Source organism: Lepisma saccharinum, chromosome 9 (assembly GCF_977018435.1).
Source record: "Lepisma saccharinum chromosome 9, izLepSacc3.1, whole genome shotgun sequence".
Lineage (NCBI taxonomy): Eukaryota > Metazoa > Arthropoda > Insecta > Zygentoma > Lepismatidae > Lepisma > Lepisma saccharinum.
Genome location: NC_139237.1, coordinates 54,144,361 through 54,169,069, shown reverse-complemented (window position 1 = coordinate 54,169,069; position 24,709 = coordinate 54,144,361). Strand labels below are relative to the sequence as shown.

General features: G+C 37.7%; 2 protein-coding genes across 2 annotated transcripts in view; one reads left to right on the top strand and one right to left on the bottom strand.

Moving 5' to 3' along the window:
* Nucleotides 1-18,459, bottom strand: part of Tsen54 (tRNA splicing endonuclease subunit 54) — a 45,693-nt gene extending 27,234 nt beyond the window's left edge. Inside the window, exon 1 of the mRNA XM_083128219.1 lies at nucleotides 18,212-18,459. Coding sequence (XP_082984345.1) covers nucleotides 18,212-18,264 — 53 coding nt within the window. The 5' untranslated portion in view covers nucleotides 18,265-18,459. The remainder of the gene's footprint in view (nucleotides 1-18,211) is intronic.
* Nucleotides 18,460-23,733: 5,274 nt separating this feature from the next.
* The window catches only part of LOC145992058 (uncharacterized), a 37,466-nt gene continuing 36,490 nt past the window's right edge, over nucleotides 23,734-24,709 (top strand). Inside the window, exon 1 of the mRNA XM_083128218.1 lies at nucleotides 23,734-24,486. Within this exon, the coding sequence (XP_082984344.1) occupies nucleotides 23,923-24,486 (564 nt within the window). The 5' untranslated portion in view covers nucleotides 23,734-23,922. The remainder of the gene's footprint in view (nucleotides 24,487-24,709) is intronic.

The following is a 24,709-nucleotide window of genomic DNA, read 5'->3' as shown; positions in this document are numbered from 1 at the left end:
TTTGTTTCAATGTTCCTTCAGTTTGCCCAAGAAAATGCCTTACTACGACGTCCGACAACTATCGGACGGAGCCACCCGCTCTGTTGACAAGTTCCCTTACTACTCCTATACGGACAAGAAAAAAATGATAATTCAATGCATTTTCCATGTAATATTTAGAGGCTTAACCTTTACTCCCCCGATGATACCATATGGTATCATCAGAGTAAGGTCGTACTGGCCCGATGATACCATATGGTATCATGGTGCTGATTACGAAATAAATATGCTTTTCGAACTTCATACTCTTACGTTTGGGTGGAAACTCTGACACAGGTCTGGAGCAAGCCTGGGAAATTCATACTGATGACCAACCTCCCCCCTCTCCCCGCAACATATCCATGCCACATTTCCGAACAGAGTATCACATTTTGGCTCATTATTCAACTTTTATGGCACCCAGGAACATGAAATGTTTCAATCTTTTTGGAAACGTTCATTCTTTGAAGGAAATACTATGGTTTGCGTCTTCTCCACCAAATAGCGGGAGAAGAAGGGGCAAACTCCAGATTTTTATAGTTTTTTCATTGAAATTCGGGGGTCGGGCCCCCAAACCCCCTTCCTCGGTTCAGCATTCTGAATTATACACGGTTGCATGTTCTGATGTTCTATCTGACAAACAAAACTTATCCGAAGTAGATTGCTCCCATAGTGCCCGATTTTTAACAATTTACCTCCAAAAATGCAAATTACCTATTTTTCGTAAAAACAAAATCACATTTTGGCTTATTATTCAACTTGTATGGCACCCAAGAACATGAAACATGTTACGTTCTCTTGAGAAATGTCCATTCTTTGAAAAGAATACTAAAGTTCATGCCCCCCCCCCAAATAGCACAGGAAGAAGGGGCAAACTCCAAAGTTTTATGTTTTATCCATTGAAATTCGGGGGTCGTGCCCCCCCCACCTGCTTCCTCGGTCCGGCGTTCTGAATTTTACACGGTAGCATGCTATGATGTTTTAGCTTCAAAACAAAATTTATCCGAAGTAGATTGCTCCCATAACAATTTTCCTCCAAAAATGCAAATTACCTATTTTTCGTAAAAAAAACAACAAAAAAAAACATTATGGCAATGTGGCTTATTATTCAACTTGTATGGCACCCAAGAACATGAAACATGTTTCACTCTCTTGAGAAATTTCCATTCTTTGAAAAGAATACTAAAGTTCGCGCCTACTCCCCAAAATAGTGGGAGAAGAGGGGGAAACTCCAGACTTTTATGGTTTTTTTTCATTGAAATTCGGGGATCGCGCCCCCAAACCCCCCTTCCTCGGTTCGGCGTTCTGAATTGTACACGGTTGCATGCTCTGATGTTTTAGCTGAAAAACAAAAGTTATCCGAAGTAGATTGCTCCCATAGTGCCCGAGTTATAACAATTTTCCTTCAAAGAGTGTTTGAATTTAAAATTCCCGCCGAGAAGCCTGGGCGTGAGAAATCTATCTATCTATCTCTCTCTCACTCTCTCTATCCTCCTGCCATCACTGGTTTCTGGCGCCGTGGTGTGCATAAAAGAGGCCTAAAAGTTGAGGCTCAAACTTAAGAACGAGATTTCCTGTTCCCGTGCAGAGTTCCATAACGATAAAAAAAATTAAAAAAATTTTAAAAAAATTTAAAAAAGACGAAATTCCCTGACATTTCCCTGACTTTTTTGACACCTCAAATTCCCTGACTTTTCCCGGTTTTCCAGGTCTGTCGCCACCCTGATTAAGCGAAACTATTTTGTATAATTTGTTTGCAGTGAAGAGTGAAAATGTAGACAGCTCACAACTTTAAGGATAAATCCACAGAACATGAACAGCAGCTATTACTATTACATTCGCTCATCTTATTTATGAGCTTAAGTCTAAGTAGCTGCAAGTATTTAGAAGATTATCTAGACTTTGTAAGTAGGGGAGCTTCTTTATCTGTACCTTCTTTGCCCCTGTTGTGGCCTCCATTTAGACAGAAATCTGTGACTTTGATGTTATCAAGCTCCCAAGTTTTGGGAACGTAAGGGAGTTTCATTGCTTTGGCCGGGGGTGGAATGTACTGTAGGTACTGTGATTGAATATTGTGCATTTTTTGTGTGATATAAATGTCTGCATCATCTAAAGTAGTAAGAGTGTGTAAGGGATGATTTCAGGATCAGTCAATTAACACTTCAAGAGATGTTTTAAAAGACGTAGGAGAATTAGTATTGTATGATATTTATACATTTTGTATAACAATGACTCCCCCCACACATAATTTACCTTCATTAAATCCTGTTCAATTTTTAAAAAATGGACTTTACAAAGTCCCCTGATAACCCGTGAGCCCCCCCTGGAGATCAGTTCTAGCTACGGGCCATCCGACAATCCTGTGAGGTGTAACAGTAGGGCTGAAAAGTTCGTAGGCTAACATAGTAAAAAATATTTTTTTGACAAAATTCGATTTTATTATTCAATATAGTTGCCTTCGAGGGCGATACAACGATTATAGCGGTCATACAATTTTTCGATGCCATTTTTATAGTACGATTTCTCTTTAGCCTCAAAATAGGCCTCAGTTTCGGCGATTACCTCTTCATCAGTGCTAAATTTCTTTCCAGCGAGCATTCTTTAAAGGTCTGCAAACAGGAAAAAGTCACTAGGGGCCAGATCTGGAGAATATGGTGGATGGGGAAGCAATTTTATTACGGTTGAATATCGCTAAACATTGCTCCGAATCATCGAAACGTTGTTGCTTTTGATCGATTGTGAGCACGCGCGGCACCCATTTTGCACACAGCTTTCGCATGTTCAAATATTCATGCACAATATGTCCAACACGTTCCTTTGATATTTTTAAAGGCTCAGCTATCTCGATCAATTTCACTTTACGATCATTTAAAATTATTTTGTGGACTTTTTTGATGTTTTCGTCGGTAACAGCCTCTTTGGGGCGTCCACTGCGTGCATCGTCTTCGATGCTCATTTCGCCTCGTTTAAATTTAGCAAACCACTTCTCAACGGTTGATTTTCCTGGTGCAGAGTCCGAATAATGTTTATCAAGCCAAGCCTTGGCTTCAACAGTATTTTTTTTCGCCAAAAAGCAATGCTTTATTAACACACGAAATTCTTTTTTATCGATTTTTTCACAATAACAAAAGCTGCTTCACTCACAATGCTATATCTCACGAACTAATTATCCGGCAGCTGTTAAATTTATACACGTATCTTTTGAAGGTTAGTACTAAGTAAAAATCACATGGATTTAATTCTAGTAACGCCATCTATGAGTCAGCCTACGAACTTTTCAGCTCAACTGTTAAGGACTGGACTTCATAAGAGAGAGTATGGTAAGACGATGGTTAGATGGAAAGGCTGACACACCATGTATGACCACAGCTGAGTGCACATGCACTCTTTTGCATTATTTCAAGTGGGAGGTCCAACCTCACAAGTAACGACTTCCATCTCTTCCTTCAGCTAAAGTGATTTCTGGCAGGAGATACATTATGACTTATGACAGTGATACTGTTGTACAGAAGGTTCCACTTTCTGGAGGCAGAAATATGACATGGGCATACAAAATTTAGTGGCACGCTACAAGAAATACCTGAGCAACAGTGATGAATAAGTCAAAAAGTAAGTTATGGGTTGCTATAACTAATACAAATAAATGTCAATTACTACCAATGTTCTTGTTTTAATTTATGGCTACTCTCTGAATGTCCCTTATATAAAGTTCGAGCCTAGTAAATTCAATCAAAATAGATAAAAAATGAAACTCAAGTAGAGCTGCAGAGGAACATTGATTATTGAGGAAAGTGATTGAATGATTAAAGTGATTTTTAGTATATTAAAATTGTTTAGCTATTTATTATTACTTTATTCCATAACATTGGACATAAACTACCCCCACTAGTAGATTAAAAAACATCTATCCTGAGGGGAAGAGGAGGGTGATTTGCAAAGTGAGTGTAGCAGAAAACGAGTTGTCAATTTCTTATGTTGACAGGTATGTCCAACAAAATTCGCACACATAAACAGAGCCTAAAGTTTGCCCGATAAAATATCATATCACACAAAACAAAAAATCGGATGCAGGGGAGCGCCATGCATTCATTTTCTGTTGGATGTCATAGTGAGACATTTTGTGGCAATTCAACATTAATTGGATGGCAATATCCGACAAAAATTGCGTCGATCAATGGAGCCTAATAATGTTCACCTGAGAAAATGTCGTACCACGAAATCTGAAAAAATAGGTTGCATTACAAGCCTTCATTGGTTTCCATGTTCCTTCAGAATGTTTGACAAAATGCCATACTTTGGAGTTGGACATTTGTCGGATGGGGCCTTAGTTGGTGCACCTCCCACCCCCCAAACTTCTCTGGTTGACAACTACACTACCTCATTACTCCCATACAAACAAGAGAAAATGATAATTCAGTACATTTTTAAAAGTGATAATTAGAGATTCATTAAATGTGCCAGTCCTGCCTGGAAGGTTCAATGCATCGCATCTACAGTTCAAAGTAACATTTGTCGATAAAGACAAAATTCCCTGACATTTTTTTCCCTCTGAAATTCCTTGACTTTTCCCGGTTTTCCAGGTCTGTCACCACCCTGTCATATGTCACAGCTCATGCACAGACATGCACAATACGGATATATCTCTGTAAGAGAACACATCTTTTTAAAAGTATTCTTGTTATGACAGAAAGAATGGAACAGCAAGCATAAGTTTAAAAATGAATACCCTAGCCACAGTGGATATACCATAATTCGAATACAATTGGCAACACTGGATCTGATTGAAAATGCAACAATTTTCCTGTGCAGATGAGAGATCATGATAGAGTATAATACACATTGCCACGCAGCGAACCTTGCTTCCGGTTGTCAGACATACCACTGCCGTTTCCTACACCTTCCCTTTTGCAAGCAGCACACCACCACTCCGCTAGCCGATAGCAATGACGTCAGTAACATACAAACCAGAGATCATGAAACAAAACAGCGATCTTGTGGGAGGTATGAAAACGGTCAACCTTGTCACGCATGAAAACTGATTTCTTGAACTGGTTTACATTCCATTGCACACCAATAAAACCCAAACTAAATGTGCTGTGTTTAAGTGTTTAATTACACGAAGACTGAAACTATAAGCTGAACCTGAACATTTCGGTACTCCGTACCGAAATTGAACCAAAACTCCGTGCTCACTTACGCGAGACAGAAACTTGCCCCTGCCATTTTAGTTCAGGTTCAGGAAGACTGAAAGTATTAGAACTGCATGTTGAAACTAGTAACAAAGTTGCAAAATGCACGAAATCGCCCGAATAGCGGTGGCGCTGTATGCGAGGAAGATTGAAACTCTTGCCTGTACGAATAACAATGTTGCATGAAACAGATTGATTTTCTGTTTTCACACAAATTATATGCTCTGTTTATACACTTTGAACAAACATTTTTATTGACATGTTGAAACTTTCATTAACATTAATTTCCAGGTACATATGAAAATGATTATATTTACTAGAAAATATGACATTTTTCCTAGGAAATTCTATGCGGTGTAGGATATAGCGGTGAACTCAATCAGTTCTTATCTATAGCACTTTAAACTCAACACTCTTCTTGCTTCTGAACTTCTACAAGAAAGGCTTTAAATTCCACACCAGCAATGTAATAACTCCTGCTTGTAGGAATCAATCAAAATATTTATTACTATATCATCCTTCTCTGTGAAGTCTGCAGTTTTATACATCCCGACTCTATCCTCATCCTGGACCTTTCGGATGTACCGCACTAATTATATATCTAGAGGATTCTTTTCACTTGATCAGGAGTGTTACCAAATAATACAGTAACTGCATTCTTCCTAAAACTTATTTCTGCCTGGTGCAGTTTTAGAAAAGGCGTACGTCAAAGAAGGCCAGAACCAGAACCTTTTACAATGAATATTTTGGTACTAAAATTCATGCCACCAATATCAAGTTCTACATGTTACGTCCCTGACAGGGTGACACCAGTCTGGCTTAGGCCAGGGTAAAACATGAGATTCTCAGGGCAACTAAAACTGATTGATAACTTATTATAGAAGGAAGGAAAAACAAAGAAAACAACTTGTTTAACCTACTACGGAAGGTATGATGCACCATATATTCTTAATTTTCATATTACATTAAATTTATATACAGGATTGTATTTAAAGCTGTATCTTTGTTTCTTGGTCAAATATATCTCTATTAAACATATTTCATCTCCTGAAAGGCTTCTTCTTCTTCTTTCTGAATACGTGAAATACTTCCTCTTCTTCTATCAATTAATCCGCTGATTCATCTATTGGTTAAGAGGCTTCTTCCTCTATCAATTGGTTAATAGACTTCTTCTTCTATCGATTGGTTAATAGACTTCTTCTTCCATTTGTTAGTAGACTTCTTCTTCTATTAATCAATATACTTATTCTTCTATAAACTACTTCTTCTATTGATCAATATACTTATTCTCAACTACTTCGTCAATAGGCTTCTTCTTCTATTAATTAATAGAATTCTTCTTATACTTCTTCAATATATTTAGTCTCACATTAATTACTAGACTTCTTTTTCTATTAGTTGATATATAAAAATTTCTATTGGTTAATAGACTTCTTCTTATACTAATTGATAGTCTTCTTCTTCTACTAATCAATATACATATTCTTCTATTCGTTAGTAGACTTCTTCTTTTATATACTTATTCTTCTATCAACTTCTTCTTCTATTTAATATACTACTTCTTCTATCGATGAGATCATGTTCCTTTCATATATTTATTCTTCTAGTAAATATATCTCTTATTTACCAAGGCACCTATATCCAAATTTCTTCATTGGACTGATTTCCGTATCTTCCCTACTATATTTCCTTCTTTTTGTCAAAGATACAACAATAATGAATCAATATTTTGTTGCGCAATAGCCTAATATAAGCAGAAAAAAGGGGTTAATCGAAGGGCACCGCCTGTCCCACGATCGATCTCGATCCGGGTCAGAAATAGATGCGCCGCAACGGAAGTGCTTGGGGGGCCGCCACTTAGTTGGCGCCACACCAGGGGAAACATCCAAAAAGGTCTAGTGGGAAAACTCCTTCCCACTAAGACGGTAGAAAGATATAAAATTGTAATCGCTTTTTAACTTCATTAATCTTTACATACAATCACATATGCTGCACGTGTCGATTATTTCTTTATCTTGCCTTTATCCATCTCCATTGTTTATCTCAGTTCATAAATTTATGTAAGCACAATTAATTTCAGTTCACCCAACACTTTCATTCTATTCGCGTGCGCATTGTTACTATAATCTGCGATCCTAATATTTCTTCCGTGTGCTGCCATATATGATTCCTTATTTCAATCATTGGCCATATGGTTTACATGTGCGGGTACGTAACAATGTCTACTACCTATCACTCTCTTCTTATGGCTTCCAGGAAAACCTAATAATTTTTCTATTTGGAAAATTTTGCATTTGAATTCATGAAAACGACTTTTCAGTCAGGAGAAAATTCAATTCTAATTCTTGTATTTTACGTTCCTTCGAGTTCACTTGCCTAAACAAAGAGGCACTTAGAATAGGCCAAAGTTTGTTTGACACGATTGGGATTGCTGGTTGTGTAGAAACTTTCTAGTAGTCTCCACTCCTTCTTCCTCCTCTGACGGAACATCATGTCTTGGTGAGAGAGAACCACAATTGTCGCCTCTACGTTGTGGAGAGTACCATCTTGGCGGTCTAGGTCTAAGTTTTTCTTGATAACGCCATATGTCTGGAGAACTTTGTCCTTGTTCTGGACAAGTCCTGTAGAAATTCCTCTGTCTTTGGTTTTGATCTTGGTTGAAACTTCTCCTGCCTACTCCTATATAATCCCAGAGGACGTGAGTAATTTCTTCCTCGACCTTCTGAATTCGTCTGGATATTCCGAATCTTAAAACTTATATTGCCTGCAGCCTTTTTATTTCTGGGGTCTTGTTATTCTTCCAGGCAGCAGGGTCAACATAAATATCGAAGTCCTTTAAAAAATGTGTCAACTCCTCCACATTTCGCGGAGCGTGTGCTAGACAGAGGTTCCGAATGCGATACGGTAACTGTCGAATGATTAAATTGAGAGCTTCATTCTCATTAAAATCGTCAGCTAGGTTTCTGTACGATGCATAGATACTCCAGGCGAAACACTGACGTACCTCCGGTTCCTCACAGCCGCGCTACTTGTCCTTGTTTCACCTTTTCAGAGGCAAATTCCTCCTTAAAGTGGGTGCAAAAAATCAGCATAATTTACAAAGCTGTCCATATTACCAGCTAACCAATGCTCAGCCTTGCAGGTGAAAACCCTAGGTAACAATTCCAATCTATAGTGCTCAGGCACTTGCATTAGGTCAAAACTTACATTTAACTCAAGCAGATATCTTTCCGCTCATTGGGCTTTGATATCGCCTTTGAACTTTGGAATGTTTGCGATATCAGCCATTCTGGGCATCTTAAACTCTTTTCTGCATCGAGGAGAAAAAAAACGTCATTACTATCCATTTCCCTAGGTCTCTTGCATCTATCAGCAGTTGTGGTCTTACCTGGGAAGAAGGGGTTTGGAAGTACCATAGGAGGTTCATAGGTCTCTGGGTTCAGTTCTCCTCCCCACTCAATTGAATCAGGTAAAATTCTGAAAGAGGTTTCTGGTCAAATCTGTAAATGATGGATCTTTTCCTGCAGCTCATTCATAATTGTGCCTATCTGTTCCTGAATTTCTTGGCGAAGAGATACTTCCATCTTTTTAACCTTCTCATGGAGAAAATTAACCTTTTCTCCTACTGCCTTTATTTCGACTTTCTGTTCTTGCACCATATTTTCCATGAGTTCAGTTTGTTCACCTAAGGTTTTCACTGCTCCATTAATAGATTCCACAGAAATCTTTAATTCTTGAACTCACTCTGGAGGGTCAGATTCAGATTATCTTCCAGACTGGACAAGTTCAAGACAGGTTTCCATATTCCTCTTTAATTGTTCCTGTTCCTTCTCTATCCGTCCTTGCTGAACTGTTAAGAACTCTAGCTACTCTTGGACAATGTCCTTTACCTTTTCAGTGATTTTAATACTAAGCTTTTCTATTTCTCCTTGGATACTCTCTACATGTTCAAGTTTGTGCTGAGAGAATAGAGCCTGTAACTCTGACCTTAGTTATATATCTTCCTGTAGTCTCCATTCTTCCTGGTTTTCAATCAAAGAACGGAAAATACATAATTCTTCTTTTCTGTTTTCCTCCTCTTCCTCTTTTCTTCGAGCTCTCTCTATCTTACTCTGTATCTTATCCTCCTTTTCTTTCTGTCTTCCTTCTGCTTTATCTTTCTTTAGCCAATCAAGTAATCAATGATCTGACAAGGACTGGGTAGGAAGACTCGATTCTGGTTCTGGTGCTGATAAACATGATGTGCATCTCATCACTATATTTGATGCCGAGATTACTTCCTGCTCTTCACAACTACAATGAAAACTCTGCAAACATTGGCAACACTGGAAAAAATTTCTGTCATCGCCAAGATTCTCACAGCATCCAAACTTGGATTCGGTGGACATTGTTACCCTTCCTCTGCTTTGCAGGTTCATTCCCATCGTGTCTTTCTTCATTCTGATACACCATCTATGGTTTTTCAGTAAATACCTTCACTTCACTATCACCTTCGTGAATTATGTGGACAAACACTTTCACTAAATCAGGCATTATGTTTGATTTGCCAAAATAATTTTGCACTCGAGCTCCCACAATTGTGCACCCAAATAACTATGCAACATTCCCCAGTTGGACACCAGTCACAAAGTTAGTCTGCTGCTCCTTGTGTCGGGAACATGAGACTCATTGTAACTCATCAGGGCTAGCTGTGTAAAGAAAAAACACCTGATTTTCAAAGTAAGACAAACTTTTATAATCACTTATATTTCTTACAAGCAATGTACAGATTTACTCACGTTTCTTTGCATTGCCTGAAGCATTTCAAATCACAATCAATAACACACAACTTCATATAGTATTAATGTTGGACAAAACAAATGAAAACACACACAAGCTTCTGCAAGTAATCAATAGGCCTACTTCAATTAAATATTTTTATAAAAAGTGAGGAGCGAATTTACAATACCGGACCCCTCCCCGATTTTTGTAATATTTCACATACTCACTAATTGAGGCCTCCTAATAATGAATTTGAAGTTAAAATTTGGGGGTCATGTGTAGAAATTGCAAAATAAGCAAAATTGATTCAGAACAGATATGCACGATTGCTCATTATTTACCAGAAGATTTTGTGTTTCTAATACTTAAAAAACAAAATATACATTCCTGACATTACTACGACCCCAAATTTTTACTATGCTTGCCTAACCTAACATAACCTAACCTTACAGTGAATGGTTCGTGGGGCTATCCGTCAATGGTTTATGGGGCTACCTGTGCATGGTTTTATGACCCCAATTCTTAAATATGTTTAAATAACCTTACCGAGAATGGTCAGTGGGGCTATCCGTGATTGTGATAACGAACCGATAAAAAAATTTATTTTCGTAGCACTTTAACAGCAAACGTTCTTCATCGAAGACGCCATTTTCGTATCCTGCAATTTTACGATCGATGCATTGTTGCCAAACTTTCCTGTAATCAACAACTTTTTTACTGTTCTCTTCCGCCATTCTTACACGATCCATGCTCTCCTAGTATGAAATGAACAGTGTGGCAATGCTGTAGAGAGCGTAACTAATTGCAAACGTCAATTGTTCATATCAACAAATATGGTTCCCATACATCAGGGCATGAAATTTCTAGTTTGAAGTCAGTCGCCGGACTAAAATATTTGGTCGCCACTATTTTTTATTGAGAAATAATAAAAATATGAGCAATTATTAAAAAGAACATACCTTAGGAATTAATGTTTATGTAGCGCTGTCGTTCTGCACTGAAGTACCACTTAACAATCGCAACTGCTGGGTCAAACACTGACAGGGTGGTTCATTTACGGAAACTCTGATCAAATCATCCAGTGTCTCAGTCTTTAGAGAGTTCCTGTAAATAGTCTTGAGTCTGTTGTAACAGCTGAAACCTCTCACACATGAAGCTGTGCTCACTGGTAAACAGCACAAAATGTCAAAATCTGGAGCAAATTGGGGAATCTTGCTGAACACTCTTCACTGTGAATCTTCTCCAGCATCTGATTCAAAGTCAGAGAAGGAAACAAAAGTTTGTATTATGTCCACTCTGCTAAGAGAACATCCATTTTCTCATTATAAAGACTCGGGTTCAAGTACATGTAGAGCTTCTTTATGTCTTCTATCCCAAACTGAAGAATATTTTCTTTGGGAGGCCAACCCAAGGTGTCGAAAACATGCAAAGATGCAATCACATCTGTTGATATAGATTGCAATCTTTCTGTGATGTACACCTTCTCATTGTTAATTAAGTTTCCTCTAACAGTCTGAAACTCTTGCTCTCTATTTTGAATGTTTGTGAGCTGCACATCCCTGATCTTTCCTGAAATGAATACATGGTCCAAGAAATCTTGTTCGCTTGGTCCAACATTAGATTCCAGGTCAGCCAAAACTGAAATACAGTGTTCAATTCTTATTTTCAGAGATGAAATCAAAAGACTCTTATTTTGTAGTGCCACGCTTAAAGGGTTCAGTTTCCTCTAAAAATCCAAAACAAACAAACTTAACAAATTTAAATTGCTTCAAACTTTTCAGCAAACCCTTAGGTTTAGTACTTTCATTGTCTTTTCCATGGGTCACAACAGCCTCATGATTGCAAGAGATCTCTTACAGCACTTTCTTTGCTGGCTAACCACCTAATAGTGTGGATATCACTCAGTTTTAGAATTTCTTCTCCTATAACTTCTGCTGTTTCTCTCAAGAGGTGAAGTCTTTAGCAGAGCCATGATAAAACTGAAAAATATTCCTAATCACGGAATCAAATGCTCTTAAGATATTTAACTCCAACACAGCTAACTGCAAACGGTGTGCAAGGCAGTGAAAATTTATAATTTTATTACAAATATCTTTCATTTGCACACCCAATCCTGATTTGTGCCCGACCATATTTGCTGGACCATCAGTACCCAAGCCTACAATGTAATACTTGTTTCTGTATTTATTTGAACCTATTGCCCAATCTAAATACTAAATAATCAGTTATGGCTGTGAAGTGACCAGCAGAAGTAGCGTTTGGGAGCTCTATTACTCCTAAAATGTCCTCTTTGATGTGACCATCAATTGCATCCACGTATCGAACATACACATTTGCATGCTCGACTGACTATCTATCTGTGGATCCATCAATCAGAAGGCTGATGTACGTACTTTTCTTTATTTTCTCCACTAGATCTAACTTCAAAGTTTCAGCTATGAAATGAATAAATTCTCTGCATTGCTTTTTATTGCCATACTTAGGTAGAACACTCACACTTAATTTTCCTCCCAAACACAGCAGATCTGCAAAGTCTTTAAATGGCTTCTCATGTTTAGCTACATAGTATGCTACATTAAATAAATTTGTGAGATGGGGTCGGCGTTGAGTGGACACGGGGTTTTCAATCGGCTCGCTTTCCAAAACCATGTACGAACGTTGGAATGAGATGTTCGGGCATGTTTGACACACATTTGAAACAACAAAATTTTAGTCGCCAGCCCCAAAGTTTTGGTCGCCAATGGCGACCTGGCGACCGGAAATTTCGCGCCCTGCCATACATGTAAACAGAGAATCATTGGGAGAATATAAAAGTTTATTCTACACATTAATAAACAATTTCTACACCTCACCCGAACATGTTAACCTCAGATAAACCATAGTGACTATTAACTATTTCGTGAGTATAAGCAGTAGCATAGAAATTACAGAAGGGTCCAGTATTGTAAATTCTTGCCAAAAGGGAATTAAAAACAAACTTTGTCTTGTAAAAATGATAATTTAGAGAAATGTTCCAAAGAACAAAATTGTGTACTGTGTTTTTAAAGGCTGTAACATATCACTGTCACTTTTCTTATGTGTATTGAGACAGGCATATAAGATATGCTGAAAAGTGTATACAAATATATGCATAGTGCCAACACATCTGCTGACTGATAAGCAGTATTTCAAATTTTCTGTGAACATTATTAGAGACGGTACAGCAACCACACGCGATGCAAAGCATGTGGATGTAAAGAGCAACACAAAACTCATATAACACTACCCTTAACACAGTACTTGCCCTTCAAATATGATTCATATTTCACCCCACATTGGAGAAATCACGCCATCTTAACCACTGAAGAAACTGTATGAAGGTATGGTGTTCTCTCATAATTAATACATAAACAATGTCACACACACAATACACACACATAAACAATGCATAAATTTACCAAAAGGAAGCTTCATTTGAAAATATACAATAATACAATTAAAAATGTTAAACATCGGGTCATATTCATGCACGTAACATTTGCTTAGCTTCACGCTTGCTATGGATTGCCGGACTGAGTGCTGGAACATGAGGTTTTGGCCAGATTTCCCATCATGTTCTGTGCCGCTGACGTCAAATCGTATATCATTAAATTCGACAATCATTTCGGTAAAAATTTGATACGGTCCCAACGGAATTCTTCATTTTTACACAAGAAACTACTTACGGAAATGAGTTTCTGTTTAGAAGTTCGTGGAGGTATTTTCTTTCATCATGGAATCTCTTTCACCGGGAAATCATGTATTTTTTAACAGAAACATCTCTCCGACGCACAATTGTTGTTCCTTTCATTTCCTTGCACTACATGAACCAAATGTTGTGAATGTTTGATGAAATAACTACCTGTCATGTTTTCAACCAGACCATTTTTTTAAGATGCAATTTTTACTATGTTTGCCTAACGTAACCAAACCAAACCCAACCTTGCCATGCATGGTTTGTGGGGGTATCCGTGCATGGTTCGTGGGGATATCCGTGAATGGTTTGTGGGGCTAAGTTTGCATGATTCGTGGGGATTTTTTGGTTTCTGGGGCTACTCATGAATTGGGGCTATCCGTGCATGGTTCGTGGGGCTATTCATGAATTGGAGCTATCCGTGAATGGTTCGTGTGGCTATTCATGAATTGGGGCTATCCGTGAATGGTTCATGGGAATTTTTCGGTTGGCAAGATTGGAAACACTACATACCCAATGATGATGTACCACGCTAGTCAAGCTGTCTCGCTATATTGTGTCTTACGGAAGCTGAATAAGGAACAACAATAATTACTCCTCATGACACAAAGTGAAATTATTTTCGTGAAAAAAGAAAAATACCACCTTGAAGAATCTTTCGTAATACAGAATAGGGATGGTACTACTTTCGTATAGGTGAAACACCTAGAAATCATTTATTTCACACTTTTTAACGTACTATTCTGCATTGCTGAACATTTCTTTATGTGTAATAATGAATTTCTAATGAAAATAATGTCTATTTCTTACATTTACAAGTACTTACTGTTCTTAGTTATTTCGATTCTGTAACAAACACTATGGCGATAGGTACTGGTTCATGGTTTATCGCATGTTGTGAGTGTTTTTTGTCAATTTATGCAGTGTTGCAACCTTGTTCACAGAAAAATACCTACTTTCGTGCTCGGATTTGAAATTATGCTAATACCTCACAAACCATTGACGTTAGCCCTACAAACCATTTCCTGTAAGGTTAGGTTAGGCAAGCATGGTTTAATTTTTTTTAAACAAAAATTAAAAATACTCTACACGTAATGTTATAGTCAAAAGACAGTGAGGTTTAAAACACTTACTGGGGGTTATGTCATGTAACGCATGGAACATTGTGCTCAAGTGCAGAAAGCAAATGGCGGCAGCGGCAATAATGCGTCGGAGAGATATTTTTGCAGATAAATACACATGATTTTGCATTAAAATGGATCAAAACTACATTCCCAAACTTCAACAACCCTAAAGAAAATGATTCGCGTAAGTACTTTCTTATGTAAAAAGTAAAAAATCCATTTCCGCTATACAAAAGTGTTACCCAGATTAGGAGGCCTCAATTAGTGAGTATGCCAAATATGAGGAAAACCGGAAAGGGGTCCGGTCATCTTAAGTCGTTCCATCAATGGTTTTTGGGGCTATGTGTGAATAATTTTTGGTGCTATGTGTCAATGCTTTGTGGGGGTATTCAGGTATTTTTTGGTTACGAAGGTTGGAAACACTGCATACCCACATAATGCACGACGCGACTCAAGCTGTACCCGCCATATTGTGTGTTACGGAAGCAAAAAACTAAGAACAACAATTACTGTTAATGTGAAAAATTGGAATTATTTTCGTGGGAAAAAAGAAAAAAGGCCACCTTAAAAAATCTTTGGTAAAATTTCAGTAACCAACAAAAGTCTCTAATTCCCTTACTTTTCACATTGATACTTATGTATTCTGCATTCCTAAGGATTCTTGAAGGTGGCATTTCGTTTTTTTCCACGGAAATCATCTTAATTTTAGACATATAGAGTATTTTTTTTTTTTTGTTCGCTTTCGCTTGCGTTACACGGGATATGGCGGAGAAATCTTGACTAGTGTTGTCCATGATCAGTGGTTATGCAGTGTTGCAACCTTCTTCATAGAAAAATACCTACTTTCGTGTTACTGATTTTGTATTTCTTTCCAGGTTCGAAAAACGCACGAACCATGAACAGATAGCCTCACAAACCATGCACGGCAAAGTTAGGTTAGGTTAGGTTCTGTTAGGTTAGGCAAATATAGTAAAATTGTTTTTTTTGATATTAAAAAAATATATATTTCTGGTTCGAAAACCCCACGAACCATGCATGAATAGCACCACGAACCATTCATAAATAGCCTCACAAACCATGCATGGCAAGGTTAGGTTAGGTTCTGTTAGATTAGGCAAACATAGTTAAATTTGTTTTTTAAATTAGAAAAATATTTTTTTCGGGTTCGAAAACCCCACGAACCATGCACAGATAGTGCCACGATTCATTCATAAATAGCCCCACAAACCATTCATAAATAGCCTCACGAACTATGCATGGCAAACTTAGGTTAGGTACTGTTAGGTTAGGCAAACATAGTTCAAATTGTTTTTTTAAAATTAGAAAAATTGAAGATCCTTTTATGGGACATTCCAATTCCTTCACAATTCCATGGTGAATTACAAATTCTAGTGGATCTTCAACGCGGTGCAATTTCACCATGCATCCTGTGAATGTCATGTTGTCGCAAGTTCGTAATCAGAAATGATGAAACAGTAATGCACGTTTATATACGTTCTACAACTGTTACACAGTTACAAAACCGCGTATTTGGATACACTGACCGGTTGTTACGTCATTAAACGCACAAAAAAATTTGGTTCAAGTAGTAGCCAGGCATCAAGGGAACAGCTTTCGTACATCGGAGTGAAATTAATGTAGAAAATTACATGATTTACCGGCAAAAAAATTTGGTACTACTATCGTATAAGGGAAACGCCTACGAATCACATATTTCGGACTTCTTTACATTGCTAACGTGTTATTTTCGAAAGTGGAACATTTCCTAAAGTGAAATAATGCATATCAATGTCTATTTCTTAGATTTACGAGTACTTACTGTTACTTGTTGTTTCGAATCTGTAACACATTATGGCCATGATAGCGTATTGGTTTAGGGGGCGTTCTGAGATTGTTTTGTCGATTTATGCAGTGTTGCAACCTCGTTCACCGGAAAATATCTACTTTCGTGCCCGGATTTGAAATTATGCTAATACGTCACAAACCATTGACGTTAGCCTCACACACCATTGACGTTAGCCCCACAAACCATTGACGTTAGCCCCACAAACCATCGACATTAGCCCCAAAAACCATTCACGTTAGCCCCAAAAACCATTTTCCGTAAGGTTAGGTTAGGTTAGGCAAGCATAGTTAAAAAAAAAATACTCGACACGTCATGTTCTAGTCAAAACACGGCGAAGCTGAAACACTGGCTACGGGGTTGCATCATCTTAACACACGGAACATTGCACTCTTGTGCAGAAAGCAAATGGCGGGAGCAGAAACAGCATGTCGGACAGAGATTTTCGCAGAAAACAACATGCATTCACATTAAAATGGATCAAATCTACATTCAGGAACTTCCACAACGCTAAAGAAAATGATTTCCGTAAGTACTTTCCCCTGTAAATTTGAAGGAATCCGTTTCCCTCACACCATAATGTTACCAAAAATTTAAGTGACGGGAAAACACACTTCCAAGACCTTCCTAAAGTATAAATAAACTCATTTCGGTAAGTACTTTCTCCTGTAAAATTGAAGAAATACGTTTTTCGGAAACGAAAATTTTACCGAATATTTCACAATGCAGAATAGGGCTAGATTCTAGTTTACGTCCTTCTTGCCCATTTACGTCTCTGTTGCCCGTTTACAAAACCGTGCTAGCAGACAGCCGGCACTCCGGCATCCGTAGGGTGAGTAAGTTTTTCTTTTTACACTTTCTGTCACTAACCATTCACGGGAACGAGGTATGCCTACGAGGTTAGGTTCCATTAGCACTCATTTCACCCTTAAATATGTGCTTCATCATCGAAAAATGTCCTCAGTACGTTCAATCACGCATATCCGGACAACATCGGTTTTTCTCGATTTTCTCCTCCAGGAAATTTTTCCTCGCCTTGGGATTTACTTTGTTGAATTCCTTATAAAATAACTTTTCCAACGAGATATGACACGGATTCCTAAGGAAAAGGACATAAACTACATTCTTGCCCAGAATAGGTAAGTTCGAATGTTAGAAACGACGAAATAAACGAGTGAGAGGTGTTCGGTGGAAATCGCACTGGTACCCAGAATAGGTAAGTACGAATGTTAAAAATGACGAAAGAAACGAGTGAGAGGTGTTGGGACCATACTGCTTAAGCATTGAACTGTGCTAGTCATTTTCGCCAAGCTTCAACCTTCAATTCACAATTGTTTTGAGCATCCTAAAATACTTCCCAATACTCCCATAGAACTTGAGAAAGTCATTAAACATTCGGAACAGTTTCCCCACAGAAAATGGAGTTTTTCATTCCATTTGCAAACAATTTTTAAGTGAGGTACTTTAAGATTTGAAGAGAATTGTGAACCCACTGTGATCGGCGATCGGTAGCTTTATTACATACAATAGTTTTAAAACATATATATTGTATTACGTAACTTACGATAATATCCTCGATACTTTCGTCGTCATCTTACTCGAGGAATCCACCGTCATTAGCAAAAATTTTACTTCGTTTCCAAATATGTCTAGTACGTATATTATATTCTGCTTTTACGATGCATTTATTTCACACATTGTATAATACAGTTGGTGCAAAAAAAAAAACACGGTTGTGTTCACGCATCCGTATAAAAAGCGCTTGCGCACAGACTGGCGCCCACAGATTGTGCATGCGCAGCAATAAATATCTACATCATTGATGCGCAGTTATGCATGTCTGTCCCTCGAGTCCAAAACGATGAATCGAGTGAACAAAGAAGAAGTAATCAATCTTTGGTAACAATGGACGCCTCCAGGATCACTCAGCAACCCAACATTGTTGAGTAGCAAGAACCCTGGAGGCGCTTGCTACCTGGTTGTTGAGAAGGAGCGACCGCGGCTTCACTCAACATAAAATTCTCTCGCTGCCTGCGGTCAACTGTCGTCTGCAAGTCTGTGGTAGCATAGAGGTAGCATAACTCCTCTATGGTGGTAGTCTGCTTTGTAACATGGCGCGGCGGAACAAGATGCGTGGAGTGAAAAGTATATACTTGCAAGTTTGATTATGTAGCCCAAGTGCACCTCTAGGTCGCGCATCGATAGATTTAAATAGTAATAACTATTTCGCCACTATATTCTCGGAGAATGAGTCATCTGTCAACGGATAATTATGCACAGGCTTCACCTGAGGTATATTTTAAAAAAATTCCAACCGAATAACGCAGTTAAAAAAAAGTAATGAACCAAGTAATGAACATTAAGTTTCTTTGGCAAAACGGGTGAGCATGCTCTTGCAAACACGTGTCCAGCTTGAAGTCGAGAGCACCTTTTATATCGCTACCTAAGTTCAGGATTCGAGTTCCGGTATAAACAGGGTTGGCATGTTTAAAACAAAAGTGTTTAAAACACTTTGTTTTAAACGTTTAAAACACAGGGCTTTGTTTTTTTACAATTGTTTTAAACGTTTAAAACAATGTGTTTTAAACATGTTTTATTCAGAAGTGTTTAAAACACATTTTGGTACTTGATATTTCATAGTCTGTGTTAATTTTTTTGTTTGGCAACCCTGTATTTTCATTGAATCTGTGTCAATTAAACCGTGCTTTACGGGTTTCACTTATCGCACAACACTTGAGCAACCTTACGTTCTGACGTCGCAGGAGATCGCTATAAGGGAAATGTAGGACATGCTGTCCCAAAATGTGACACAAAATATTTTCAATAAATAATACATATATCTATAGAACATGTTAGAAAATAATTGAAAAATGACACTTCAGTTTTAAAAAATGAATTCTTAAAAGCAAATTTTCAAAACTTGCAATCATACTAAACAATGCACCTCTTACTACAAGATTTAAATAATACTTCTCAGAGGAGCCAATTTTTCTCAAAATTTCAGGTTTAGTCAAAATCATGGTCAAAATATATTTAGGTTAGAGTGGACAGTCAAACTCTTGAAATTATAGAGACCAGTACCAAACATTTTACAGACTTTATGAAAGAAAGCATTTCTCTTGTGAGTCTGTTGTGCTGATGGTAATGAAAGCACACTCTCAACATTTGCACTATGACCTGTAATGGCAAAAAATATTCATCCAATTACCGTAATTTGAAATGGTTCCAAAAGTTTCATCTTGGATAGTTTTTAGTTCAATAACAGGGTGTCTACCAAAATAACACATCCAGAATTCTTGACATTTTCTGGACTTTTCTAGACTTTTCCCGTTTTTCTTAACATTTATTTATTCGACCCCTACTTAGGTAAAGTTGGAAATTCGTAATTAAGAAAATAAATATTGATTTAATGAAACCCCCTAGATGAAAACTGAAGCTGTAACTATTTAAGAAGAGAATTAGATCTGCTTTATCTATAAATGCATCCTGGACTGTTTTTGGCAGACTAGCGATGCTTTGGCATCTGGATTGATTGATCGAGTTGGTGTTTTAAGTCCACTTTGTGCACAGTAAGGCTAATCGGGACTGGACCTACAGTTTCAAGTGGGATCCGAACCATTATGATTCTCCACCGGGTATAATCTTATGTGGGGTTTGTGTCTGTTGTCCCTATATGTTTGTGACTGTCCCTTCATCCATCTTATCTTAACACCGTTCATCCTCATCTTCGCGATTAACCAAAGGGGTAGAAAAAGTGAAGTAAAATAAACTAAATCAGTCATTGTGATAAAATTCTTCACCACAAGAATAATTTATTGCCGTTTTATTGATTTCTTTACTTTTTCTTGACTTCCATTACTCTCTTGACTGGCAGGCACCCTGAATAACTTTGTTCTCTATACCCCTGCTTTACAATCAAAATATTGAATAAGAATGGGAAGCACCTTATTTCATCAGTATATACCCAAAGACAAGAAATTCCGCTTAGGCATTGAATAGTAACATCATCAAAAAGTGGTCCGAAAACTTTGTTCATTAATTGCTTCCATTTTATCGTTTGTTTTCTAGCAGGACAAACTTTTATTTTCTTTTTGGGCAATGACTGAATCAAAATAAATTTCACTAATGAGTTTGGAAGCGCAGTCCATAGACTTGTAACTTGCATGTTTTTTTTTTGTTATGTATTTCCCTAATTTAATTAATATTATATGATGCTCAAAATGTAGGACATTTATGATATTTTTCAAATTCCTCCCGGACACCGGACATAAGGCTACAATGTAGGATATGTCCGGGAAAAACCGGAAGTCTGGTAACCCTAGGTTAGGCAGGCTAGCTATGTATGCACAAGGTAGCAAAACTGTTGCGCGACAAGAAAGACCCGTGCTTTACTGTAGAATTCGAAACTTCTCAGTTCTTTGTTTCGTAACGTCCTATAAATTTGAGACTAGTGGAAGCTGGAAACTAATATCTGAATACACAATGCGTGATTTTGATCATGACGTGAATTTTTTTCTCTTGGGATACGATTCATTGGTTTGTATAACTGAATGAAGCGCAGATGCTTACTTTTGGTAACATAATTTTGTACTTGGAAAGATAAATTGATCTGGAGAATCTATTATCACATTGCAGGTTGTTTTCTGCTATATAAACTGTTCAGGCAGAGAGAAATATTTCACTCTGATTTTTCCAGGACGAGGATAGTAATTCTATAATATTTAGTTTCTTGAAATTTAGATGAATATGAATCCTAACCTACTTCAGCAGTGGCGGAAAAAAGGGGGGCTATTACCCACAACTTTTGTCCCTGCAGTAGAGGTGTGCGGGATCTCGAAAAGTCGGGATCGGAAAAAAAATGACTTCCCGATTTTTCGGGATCCCAAGCAGTCGGAGAAATGCGAATGGTCATTTTAAAAAGTCGTCAATTCTCGATGTTTTCTGGATTGTAAATGTCTGGAACTTATCGGAAATTGTTAGTATTTGTACCAGAAGTGCAAAAACAAGCACTAAAGATGGAAATTACGTGTAGAATTCGAGATTTCAAGAGCGTTGGGAAATTTCGAACATATCCCGTTCCGACTTTGTCGTGAAATTGAGAATTTTCCCCGTCCCGAATGTCGGGATTTAAAGAATTTCCCGCCCCGACCCAAAAAATTCTGCCCCGCAGTATGGTAAACCTTATCTCCAAAGGGAAATAAACTGTCCTTGCCGCCACTGTACTCATAAAAATGAGTATTTTATCTTTAACGACTTTAACTATAATTTACTGGGAAAAGGTTGACTTTCTTTTGTTTAAAACGTGTTTAAAACATGTTTAAAACATGTTTTTTTAAACTCCTGTTTAAAACAAAAAAAACAGTTTGTTTTGTTCTTTTTAAAAAAAAACACAAATTTTGCCAACCCTGGGTATAAACATGGATGTTATTTGATTGATTTAATTCATTTTACTTTGCATTTTTGCCACTTTTGGCTAATCGCGAAGATGAGGATGAGTGATGATATGGTGAAGGAACACTCACAAGGAACAGCATGCCCAGGCCGGGATTCGAATCGGACCCCTGGCGTCGTAGTGCGATGTGTTAATCACTCCGGGATGTTATTTGTGAATGTCGAGTACGTGTCCAGCTTCTTTTTGCAAGAAAAATTGGCAACAAGTATCGAGGCTATTTCCTATGTGAAATATATACTTTTTAAGGAAGCGTGATTCAAAAAATGCATCGTTTAGGAAGTGTGATATTTGAAAATCCATTGGAAGGAGGGTGGTATTACAATGACTTAAACGATGATCATGCAAAGTTAATCACCAAGACAACTAAACATATTGTGGCATATTCATGTATAAACGCTAGTTCGTACCTGTTTATTTATATTGATTTAATTTACATTTTCTTTTGCAGCTACGAAAGCATAATCAGTAATTCATAATTTAAACTATATCAAACATTATTGCGTGAAAACAACGTGATTTCTTATGGACACAACATCGTTATACAATTTTGCACACATTTTGCAACTTATACTCACTGTTTAACATTTCTGTTCGTAAGCCGCCCTCCGTGGCTACCACGGCAGGGTCACAGGTTTCAATCCCAGCCTGGGCTTTCTTTGTGAGTGTCCTTTCATCAATTTCATCATATCATCACTCGTCCTCATCTTCGCGATTAGCCAAAAGTGGCAGAAAAGCGACGATAAAAAACAAAATTACTGTTCTTAAATCATATTTATTATTGTCCTATTAACAATGGCAGATTGATTGATTTGTTTTATTTTACTTCGCTTTCGTGCCAGTTTTGGTTAATTTGCAAAGATGGGAATGAGTGATGATATGATGAAATTGATGAAAGGACACTCACAAACATTCATGCCCACCACGGGGCCCTATTAACAATGGTATGAAACTATTTAAGGAATAATGATCTTATTTCAAAGCACATTCTCGAAATTAATCTTTATTTCACTTATAGTGTAGCGTATGTTATAAGTATTTTAACAAAGGTTTACAACCAATAAGGTCACACGCACACAAAAAAGCAGAGTATTGTGTCGAACTTGCGCTCCTATACGAAAATAATCTTTAATTTAAACATACTTATATATCCTTAAATAAAATTGGCCACAACCTTTCTACACTCAATGTCACTCCTCCATGGCCATTACGTATTATTTTGGTCGGAGAAAGAAAATTGTAGAATCTGTTGTAGCTAACCAAAGTTCTCAAATCAGGAATATCAAATTTCCCCCCAATTGTATCTCTAGTCACAGAGCTAGATCTACTCATGCTTTACTTCGAGATTAACCACACACGTTCATTGGGAAAATAGCATCCGATATATATGTCATCATCCATTCATAATCCGTGAATAGTGGCACTGTATTCAACAGCCCAATACGTCCTGCCATTTTCGCTGCAGACGCCACAAGGCAACGCAATGCGATTTTCGATTGTCATCGGCTGGAACGTCGCTACTTTTCAACTCTGCATCCAGGAAAGGCCATAAAACTGTGTGACGTAGTAGGTCAACATTTGCTACCATGTTGAGCGATCCTGGAGGCGCTGTGGTACTGAAGGTAGAGAAGAAGAAGAAAAAGAAGAAAACTCGATGCTGGCAACGCTGCTGCATGGTTGATCGTGGATGCTTTTGTCGCAGGTGCACGTGTGATTGTGTATAACATAAGTTTACTTCTCATTAGCTAATTATATTTACCTTCGTAGTGATTTTCAGATAAGTTGTGTTTCAAAATACATTTAGTTGTATAAAGTGATCGTGTATTATGCTTAATGAAGACACTATGGAAGGAAAAAAGTTTCGTGTTCGAAGAACCATAAGCGATGCATTGAAGGCACCTAAAATAACAGATATTAGGGATGACGAAGACTTGTGTACGGTCGAAATAACTCGTGCTTTACCATCTATATTAAAGAAAGGAAAAGGCAAGAAAGGTGCAGGGAACAGGAGACTCACAGCTGATGTAAAGAGGTCACCCCGTAAAAACAATGATACCAAAGCCGGTAATAAGTCGCGAACGAATGAAAGTTCACTGCGCCTGACAACAAACATGATGAAAAGCCTGAAAGGAAAGCATACAAATGAAAGCAAGCTTAACAAGAAAACAGTCGAGTCCGGTGAGAAACCGGGACGAGTAAAGCGTAAGGGTGGTAAAAGAACTAACGTTAGACAGAAGGGATTAGAAATGAGAAGAATCGATACAAATGTCAATAAGGAAATTGAACTTAAAACAATGAATCTTCCCTCACTTGAGAAGCTAGCGAAGGAAGACAAAAAAGGATTGAATATAGTGAAAGGATCAAATAAAGCTCAAATAAATCTCGATCAGGTAGGTGACTACATGCATTTATGTGTATATATGTGGTTGATGGTTAGGGATCAGAATAGAGAAAATGACGGTAAGAATTTACAATACCGGACCCTTCTGTAATTTCTATCCTAGTTCTCACGAAATACGTATTCCCAATGAATTATCTGAGGTTAACATCTGGAGGTAACGTCTAGAAGTTGTAAAATAAGCTTCACAATTTTTGCAATCATGGGAACCATGT